The sequence below is a fragment of the Hermetia illucens genome, chromosome 6 (assembly GCF_905115235.1).
Source record: "Hermetia illucens chromosome 6, iHerIll2.2.curated.20191125, whole genome shotgun sequence".
In the NCBI taxonomy this organism is placed as follows: domain Eukaryota; kingdom Metazoa; phylum Arthropoda; class Insecta; order Diptera; family Stratiomyidae; genus Hermetia; species Hermetia illucens.
In genome coordinates this window covers 48722498-48732232 of record NC_051854.1, presented here as the reverse complement: position 1 = coordinate 48732232, position 9735 = coordinate 48722498, and the positions used below count along the sequence as shown (strand labels likewise).

The 9735-nt window shown below is 47.3% G+C and overlaps 1 protein-coding gene across 1 annotated transcript; it reads left to right on the top strand.

Moving 5' to 3' along the window:
- Positions 1-64: 64 nt before the first annotated feature.
- LOC119658717 (very-long-chain (3R)-3-hydroxyacyl-CoA dehydratase hpo-8) lies at positions 65-9731 on the top strand. The gene is made up of 3 exons (XM_038066337.1): positions 65-334; positions 420-540; positions 9136-9731. Exons 1-3 carry the CDS (start codon positions 249-251, stop codon positions 9634-9636), a joined length of 708 nt encoding a protein of 235 aa, XP_037922265.1. The 5' UTR covers positions 65-248; the 3' UTR covers positions 9637-9731.
- The last annotated feature ends 4 nt before the right edge of the window (positions 9732-9735 follow it).

Below are 9735 nucleotides of genomic sequence, written 5' to 3'. Positions count from 1 at the left end.
AGCAGCATTAATATTCCACTTGTCTGACAAATGTCAGTCGAGGTACAGGAAAGCAGGGCCAAATAAGCCCACCTTTGCCATCCCCCGCAAGACATCATCCAACGTACTCAACCTTTGACCAAATTGGTTGCTTAGTTGCAGTCGTTCATTTGACTTTCAAATAGCAGGTGAAGCGGTTAGTGGTCTAGAGTTTGTGATAGTCATTTCTGGTGCGCGTACTGGACATTTGCAGAGCATTCGCAAATAAAATGGGAAAAGCACAATCGACAAGCAAGGGGCCGTCGGCCTTATCAAAATTGTATCTGTTCGGATATAATGCCGGTCAAGTGGTCGGGTAAGTGTCTGTACATTGAAATTTCACTTTTTACGGATCAATTATGAGTGGAAATGTGTTATGAAACCTTCTCACCATGGAATAGGTGGTCGTACATGCTCTACCAGTTGATCGCTTATTACACAACGAACGCAGCGGCGGGAAAAACCCTTTGGGACTACATCGGATGGACAGTGATCATCTTCCAAAATGCTGCATTCTTGGAGGTGAGTGTGGCCCAAATGATTTTTTTTCTTGTTAATGCTTGCCCAGATGCTGTTGTAATTAACTTTCTCTTGATGGTCCGACATTTGATTGATTTGCGACTTACTTTACAACTCAGCACTTTTTCGTGGATATTAGAAAGTATTGGAAGTGATTAGAGAAATTTTGCACCTTCCGTGACCCTAATAAACTTTCATATTTATAAAACCGTCCATTTCTGAGTTTGCAATCCACTGAAGTTCTTAGAACGTCTGCTCTAAAAGAACTACTGAAAATTTCAAATTTATTCATGAAATGCGGAATTTCTATTCAACGAAATTTGAATGAACACATTCTGGATGGCCTTAGCTTGCCCCGAAAGAATTCGATGTGCTCCTGCAGCGAAACAATCGACTCACTTATAGCAACCGAGATTTTATGACTTTGGCAGTTAAGTGGAGTCGGCGTAATTAAATAAACTCAACAATGATTTTGGAAATGTAGAAAGCCACGAGCCAAGGTCATAAAATTATGTCGGTCGTGGAGAGTTGATATGCTGGGCTAGGAAGAAGCACTTACAGTCCCTGGCCAAAAAATTACAAACACTTGGAAAATTCAAATTCAGTACGGAAGCCAATATTAATCTTCAGCCTTTGTCCCGTTCACAAGCTGGATCGGCCCGTCGTGATCGGTTTCGCCATTTGACTCTGGGTGCAATCTCGAGGCTTTTAAATCCCCATCCAGCGTATCAAGCCACCGTTGTTTCTGCCTGCCTTTTGGTCGTTTACCATTGACTTCGATGTTCAAACCACTCTTGGCAAGTGAATTCTCGGTAGCACGAATTGCGTGACCATACCATCGAAGGCACCTCTCTCGCAACTTTTCTACGATCGCGGATATTTTCATTTCGGATGTAAAGTCCATGAGGGTTTAACGTGAGCACCTGGACGGTCTTCTTAAGACATGGATTGATTTTGGGACCACAATCAGAGCCCCGCCATGCAAGCACAGCCGTCCTGGTTTATACTGAGTGCAGGCTCAGCATTCATACCAGTGGATGCGAAGCCTACCTAACACCTCCGCCGCAACTAAGGAGTACGGCACCTGACTTGTACAGCGCAACTCCACGCTCGAGCTCCGAGGAGCTCTGCCCGCGGTGTAGGCATAACCCCAACCACCATGAAACTCCCACTAGGGGGCCAACCGCCAATAACCGGGCCGAGAACACATCCTCCAGGAATTCTCCTGGAGCATATGCTCTCAGAGGGCCATCCCGGTTCCCATGGTACCAGATAACCTCCGGTGAGGCTTCGTGGCAGAGCCACTTCAGATGAGTCCCCTGCAGACTCGGGTCTGATCGCCCTCCTCGAGTACGTGGGGACGGAACTCCCCAACAGATTAACTGGAATCAGCCCCAAGGGGAGAACCGCAACGGAACTTTTCACCAGCTGACTACCGCTCTGCGTACAATACAACACAAAGGGCATCACAAGACAACACTAACACCAAACACACAAGATTGGTGGCTAACCACCGCGGCCACTAGGCCATTCGCCCATCAGCTGCAAGCGAAGCAGGGTCGAGAAGCTCTATCTTTCGTCAGAAGGCAGCACGCGCGAACGCATTACCGCATTTAAGTGTCCCACTGCTAGCAAGGCACTGGCTAACATCCAAGATACCGTTCAATACGTGAACGCCCATATCATCTAGATTGCGGATGTCACAGTACGCTGGACAGACACAGAGAACATGTAACCAGTCCTCCGAGCCAGCCCCACATAAAACACAGCCCTGACTGGTGGCAAGGTTGCGCTTGAAAAGGAACTCATTCAAGCTACCATGCCCAGTCAGGAGGAAGCCCGTCTCAAGCCCAAAGTCCACGACGGAACTTCCTCTGGCAAACACATATCTGACGTACTTATATGTGACCCGACCTTTCCCACATTCATCCCATCTAAGCTGCCACTTAGATGTTACACTCTCGTCTAACACCTTTTCGACCGCAAGCAGCCCTAGCCCTTCAACCTGATTGACACTAACTAAATCTGTTTGCAGCAAAGGTACGCCCCTCCTGATCCTGTAGGCCGTGGCACGCCGGACTACCTCCAGATCAAGAGGAGGAACACCCAACAAGACCTGCATGGCGTCGGTCGAGACCGTACGGCACACAGGAAGACACGCTAACAAAGCCACTCGCTGACAAGCGTAGAGCAGCTGCCTGCCCCTCACCGTCAGCGCCAAATCACACAACATAGGGGACCCATACGTAGAACACGCAAAGAAGAGTCCCACATAAATGGATCTAGAAGCTCTCCTTCTTAGACCCCACTCACATCTCATAACATGCTTTAACATACACGCTAAATTTGTAAGAAGCAGCCTGAGCTCGCGCAGGTGCGCGAACAAAGACATGCGTAACGCGACCGTGACTCCCAAGTAGGTCACTTACTGCCGGATCTGTAAAGACAATCCGTTCAACTTGACGTATGGCGGACGACGTAGGATGCCTTTTAGCATCATCGCAACGGTCTTATCCGTTGAGATCGCGACACCGACTTTAATGGACCACGCGTTAACGATGCGCATGTATTCGGCAGCCTGCTGCTCGAGCTCAAGGCGAGTGCTTCCCTCAACAAGAATAAGGAGCCTTTGAAATCAACAAAGATTCCAAGGACGTACTTGCGAGGACAACGGAAAAAGTTGCGCTGACAGTTAAGTCCTTGGGGTTTTAACGTAGGTACCTGTCGTGGAGACTTAATCCTACGGTCTTCTTAAGACACGGATTGATTTTGGAACCACAATCAGAGCCCCGCTGTGACAAGCAAGAACGGTACCAGTCTATGCAAGTGCATGGCTTAGCATTCATACTGATGGATGCAAGACCTACCTAAATCTCTACCGAACTAAGGAGTACGGCACCCGTGTTGAAACGCAACACCACGTCGAGGTCCGAAGGTCTCTTCTCGCTTGAGCATCACCAACAACCCCCATGAAGCTCCCACTAGGGGGCCAACCACAAACAACCGAGCTGTACTCATATACGACAGGAATTCCCCCGAAGTATATAAGTCCAGGGGCTACCCCGGTTCCCATGGTACCAGTATACCCCTGGTAAGGTTTCGTGGCCGAAGCCAGTTCAGATGAGTCTCCATGCAGACTCAGGTCTGATCGCCCTAATTAAGCCTTGGAGCATTCGCCTACTGCATAACGGCCAGCAAGCCAATGCGATACAGCGTTTCCCGGTGCCACCACGTGTAGGTTCTCCTCGGCCCTTTTGGTTTTGGTTCAGCCGACAGGGTTGCCGCCTCGCCACCTCAGAGCACTAAGTCGCGCTGACAGGTGGAATTGCTCCAAATGCCAGCAATGATTGTGGAAGTGGATAATGAACAAATTCTTCAGTTTAAATCTGCTCGAAGTATTCTCGCCATCTATCCGTTGCGACTCGACGGTTGATAAAGAAAGTACCGTTCTTGTCATTAACGCAACAGACGTGTTCGACATCCTGTGTGTGTTCTTTACGGCTTTGAGCAAGTCGATACATATCTCTCTCGCCAGTGTCCAGTTTATCGTGAAGATTTTTGTAATGGTCCCCTCGGGTGACAGCAACCGCTTTCTTTGTTTCCCGGTTGGCATTCTTATAAATTTGCCAATTAGCAAGCGTTTTGTCGTCGAAAAATTTGTGGTAGAGGTGTTCCTTTTCACGAACCTTGTTTTCAACATCATCATTCCAAAGCCAAGTGTCTCGGTTGATGTACCGCTTACCCGGCTTGATGACCCCGAGGGTTGCAGAGGCCGCTTTGTGGATCGTGCCTTTCATTTGGTTCCACATTCGTAATGGTAGGTAATCGTGTGAGTGAGATCGTTTCATCTTTCTTCTCACCAAATCGCCACCATTTAACGCGCCGCGGGCCAGTGCGTTCCTCACGCTGTTTTATCGGTGGCAGGACGGCAATCAATGGCCGATGTGGAGGTGCGGTGGTCTCATAGAGTACGGCTTGCAATCAGTGACAGTGGAAAAATGTCGACGTCTTATGAGAATATAGTCGATGTATTTGTTTTGTTCGTTTTGTTCGGACTAAGTTGCTTACGTCCTGACGCCGTCCATGCGTCAAGAACCCTTGCTCATTTCTCGACAGGACCGCGGCCCGTCCTGCCGCGTGAACTGAGATGGACGCCCTAGCATTTCTCCGAGGCGTGACTCAATCCGATCATCATGTTTGTAACGACATTGTATGCATTTTCTTGGTCGGCCTGTCGCGGGACCTGTCACCAAGAGAAATCAGGTTGGATAGTGGAATAACTCCAACTATTCTCTATTTATCTCTTTCCCTGATCTCAGCATTTTATTAGGTTGTTGCAAATGAAATGTCGGATATTTGAGTAAAATTTCAAAAAACTATAACTTTTATGAAAATTAATTTTATTAGTCAAAATAAGAACCAGCAGCTTCAATACACTTCTCCCAACGAGATACAAGGGCATTTATTCCAGTTTCGTAAAAGTCTGGGTTTCTAGAGCTAAGAAATTCTTCAAAGGCACTTTTGACAGCTACTTCATTGCTGAATTGTTTCCCCGCCAAAAAGTGATCCAAATGCTTAAAAAAGTGGTAGTCGGTTGGCGAGAGATCGGGTGAATATGGTGGATGAGGAAGAGTCTCATATCGTAATTCATTTAATTTTTGGACCGTCATTCTGGAAACATGAGGTCGGGCGTTATCATGGAGCAGTATCACTCCATCTCTGTTGACCAATCTAGGCCGCTGAACACGTAATTTCTCGTGCATTTCATCAAGTTGGGCACAATATTTCTCTGCATTAATTGTTTCACCACCCTCCAAAAACGAATAATGAATAATTCCAGATGCAGACCACCAAACAGTTACCATTACCTTCTTCGGGTGAAGGCTCGGTTTTGGCATGTGTTGTGGAGGCTGATCGGCATCTAGCCATTGCGCTGATCTGCGACGGTTGTCGTACAATATCCACTTTTCATCGCATGTCACTATTCTGCGCAAAAAGGGATTGTTCCTGTTGCGGTTGAGTAGAGAACTGGATATTTCCATTCGCAGCGCCATGTTTTGCTCGTTGAGTTCATGCGGAACCCACTTATCAAGCTTCTTCACCTTTCCAAGCTGTTGTAAGTGCCGAGATACTGTCGAATAGTGTACGTCTATTTTCTCTGCAATGTCACGAATCGATGATCGGGGATCAGATTCCACTATCAAACGCAACGCGTCGTTGTCAATCGATGGTCCTAGGTGTCCACGAGGTTCACTTTGGAGGGTCATGTCGCCTGATCGGAATTTTTCGAACCACCGCTGTGTCGTTCGTTCGTTTGCTGCGTCAGCTCCAAATGCTCTGCAAATGTTTCTGGTTGCCTCCGCTGCGTTGTGACCAAGTTTAAATTCATATAGAAAAAGTAGACGTTTTTGACTCCCTTCCATGCTTTTTTCTTTGAGTTTTACTTGGAACTTCAATGACGATTGAAACTGAAATGACTCCTTGATCGAACGAACGACTATTTATACTCAATTATCCCCCCCACCTTGCGGCAGTTTTAAACATTAAAATCATAACTAACTTCACTTCATTGAAAAATCCGACATTTCATTTGCAACAACCTAATATTTTGGTTTTACTGAGGATAGTACAGAGTACGTTGGCTCAAACCCTCCTTCGTTATCTGGGCTTGGGACCAGCACACTATGTTAATGGCATGGCCAAGTTAGGGAAGCTAATATTGATAAAAACGTATATATAATATAGCAGTAGATCTTAGAAATTGATAAGGGAGGGTAGGGTGAGACAGGGTACCTAACCTCTAAAGGGCAATCAAACTAGAACAATTGTAATTCCAGTTTCTTTTATGTTCATAATCTTGCTTGGTGGGTAGGTAGGTATCAGTGGCCGCTCCGAGAAGCCCAATTAGCGCTGTATTGCGTCATTTTGATGCCACAAACTTCTAAGACCGTGGCTGCTGTCTGACACAGGAGCTCTCGTGATGGGGCTATTTTTTAAGCAAGCCAAATTCTCCTCGACTTGGTACAGCTTATAAGCCTTCGCCCTCTAAGGCCCTCGACTGCTAGGCAGTGCAAGTAGACTCCACCCCTGACAGCCGCCAATGAAACACCGACTGTATTCACCGAAGGGCTGCCAAGAACAGAGCCTCGCCTGGACAATCCGTCAGTCCGCTCATTCTCCTCTATGTTCCTATGCCCGGGAACCCAGAGGAGGGTGACCTTGAGCGTGCCGCCCAGACGGTTCAGCGCGTCTCTGCACTGTCTCACCAGCCTGGAAGATGTCGTCGCTGAGTACAAGGCCTTTATGCCCGCTGTCGGTCAGAATGATTATGTTACGCATGGGGCTCGAATCTCGCTCCAGCCATCGACTGACTTCCAATTTGCCAGTACTTTCGCTTGGAATACACTGGCGAAACCTGAAAGACCATACGACTTGGATACACTGTGTGTATTCGAGAAAACTCCCGGGCCGACTCCACAGGCCATCCTTAATCCATAGTTAAAGAATACCGAGTCATAACTTTGCAAGACGCCAACGATTTTCCACTTTGCCCTGACTAGAAATTCCACAGCAAAGTTGCTCGTGAAATTCAGCTTGGGTGCGGCATAGAATGGGGAATGCCCAGATTTCCCGCGGTACTTCGTCTAGGATGTTACTGTGGCCGTAAGACTTCACTGCCCAGCATCCGGACTCACGTAGTCTGACGGCACTGCACGCTGCAACGTATTTAACGTGAAGGTCTAGGAGGAGGAGATGCAGAAGTACATTGAGAGCATCTCCCGGGCAGGACAGTAGCACCCAATAGCACCTGTTCTTTGAATCCTATTAAGCTTCATCCTATTGTGTTTTTTGCTCAAAGCCTATCCACCCATTATCATTAAAGACGACCAAAGCTCCCTTTCAGGCGACCCGCCGGACGCCCGGAACGGCCATGTAAATTCCTCGATCAATTATATCCACGGACTTCAAGCCAATTCCTACTAGCCTTAGGTAAGTCGGTTTACAAGCGAAAACAAACGGCTTCGCGTCTCAAAGCTCGTGTTGTCTCCGGCCTATGGTACCAACTTAAGCCTTCTTCGCATTACTCTCAATTCCGAGGTACATGCCACCATAGTAAACCCTCCTACATCAGCGGATCAGCTGGAAAGAACCCAGGGAAAGGAGTGCCACTCAATGCTTTCTGCCAACGATGATGTGTCAAATGCGCGGCCCACATATCTTTAGGGATTGCCCTTGCCTGTCCACATATGGATCGTGAATGCGTGAGCTGTGATCAACTGGGTCACCCAGCTTATTTCTCCAAATGTGCCAGTATGTAAAAAGAGAGAGCTAGAAGTGATCAACACCCCCCCCCCCCTCTCTGCCTTATTTCAGCTGGACTACCCATCCCTCTCTGACCCCTTCTTACATCACAGTTGACAGGGGTCGAGTAAAACCCGAAATCCACAGGTCTTCATTGCCCTACTCTCTTCCTTTCCCCTTTTCAACATGTCATTCTCCTCTCTTTGACTTGACTTCTGTCATAACTAACCGTCGTCTGCCAGATTGCATCCACGAAGGAGGTCGTATACTGTAAGGTGACATGTTGCCGCACTTGTGGTAAAGCCCGCCGTGCCCCCAACGAACTCAATTTTTTGGAGTTGCGTTCAAAATGCATGGTGTAGTACATTTCGTACCAGCAAGTGCCGAAGTTCGATGTGGACCGGCTACCCGAACGCCAATTTTTCGAGGCGGCCGTTGAACGAGTTCGCGACCGTTCGCTGGAACGTAGAGTATCTACCGCCGCTATCAGTGTAGACACATTGTTTGTAAGCGCGGCTAATTGTCTCCGAAGTACCGTTTCGCCAGCGGACTCGCGAGATAACTCCGCCCCCACGGGACGTGTGTGAACCTCGTGTATCTTATCTGCAGTTGCGGCCAACAACCCGAGAGGCCCGCCGTCAGCATACGCTAGGATGGCCTACATGTCGCCCGGCAATCGTTGAAGCGGCAAGGACTTTAGGAGCTCGCCATCCAACTGCTTCATTTCCCGAAGCAGCCGCCTGGGCGTGCGGTCCCCAAAGGTTAAATCTGTCAGCAAGTGATTCGGCTTGGCTGTCTCACTTACCGACAAGCGCTTAATAAGCTGGTCCTTTAGCCGAGTATAGGAGCACTCGCTCAGCACGTCGGCAACAAGTGTGGCGGAATCCTCATACAGGCCGATTAACGCGTGGTTAAATTTAGTGGTGTCCATGGTGACGCCCGCCAGCCATTCGGATCAATTATCTTTTAGAACCCTTTTGAATTTCAAATGAGCAGTCAAGGTCTGTTTCACACTATTACTTGGCGTGAAATAGTTCCGCTCTTTCCAATCGGCCAATTGTCGCAGGTTGCGCTTTCACTAAGTGTGCCCAGTATCGCCACACACTCTTCTTTTATTTTAACCTTAAACGGCGTATTCAACTCCATAATAAAGCAAAAGGTGTTTTTGTTCGGTGCTTGCCTGTGTTCCCTTATTAAAGAACACCTACCCAGTTCTGAAAAATTATTGACGTTTGACGTTTATTTTTCAACATTAAATGTTCGAAAATAATAAAAATATTCTCTATTTCTTTACAGATTTTCCATGCAGCTGCTGGGCTCGTTAAAAGTAATCCTTTCATCACGACAGTCCAAGTTCTCAGCCGTGTAATGGTTGTTTGCGGGGTCGTAATGGCTACACCGGATGGTAAAATCTCGCCTGGACTCCCACTTGCACTTCTAGCATGGTCCATCACAGAAATTATTCGCTATGCATATTATGCATCTAATATTGTTGGCGCTGTGCCATACATCCTAATCTGGCTCCGATATACCACATTCATTGCCCTGTATCCCATTGGAGTCACTGGAGAATTGTTGTGTTTCTTCTGGGCTCAACGATACGCGCGACAAAACACCGTTTGGTCGTTAGAAATGCCAAACAAATATAATATTACATTTTCATACTTTTACTTATTGTGGACGGTGATGTTGCTGTATATCCCTTTATTCCCGCAAATGTATTTGCACATGTTCGCGCAGCGGAGAAAGATTATAGGGGGAGGATCGTCAGACAAACCGAAGCAGAAGACGAAGTAAAAATTGAAGAAGTTGTTAGTTTTTAAGATGAATGTTCAAATTTATGGGTATGATAGTTGTTATTCTTAAATATAAGGGGATTTTGTATGAACGAATCGT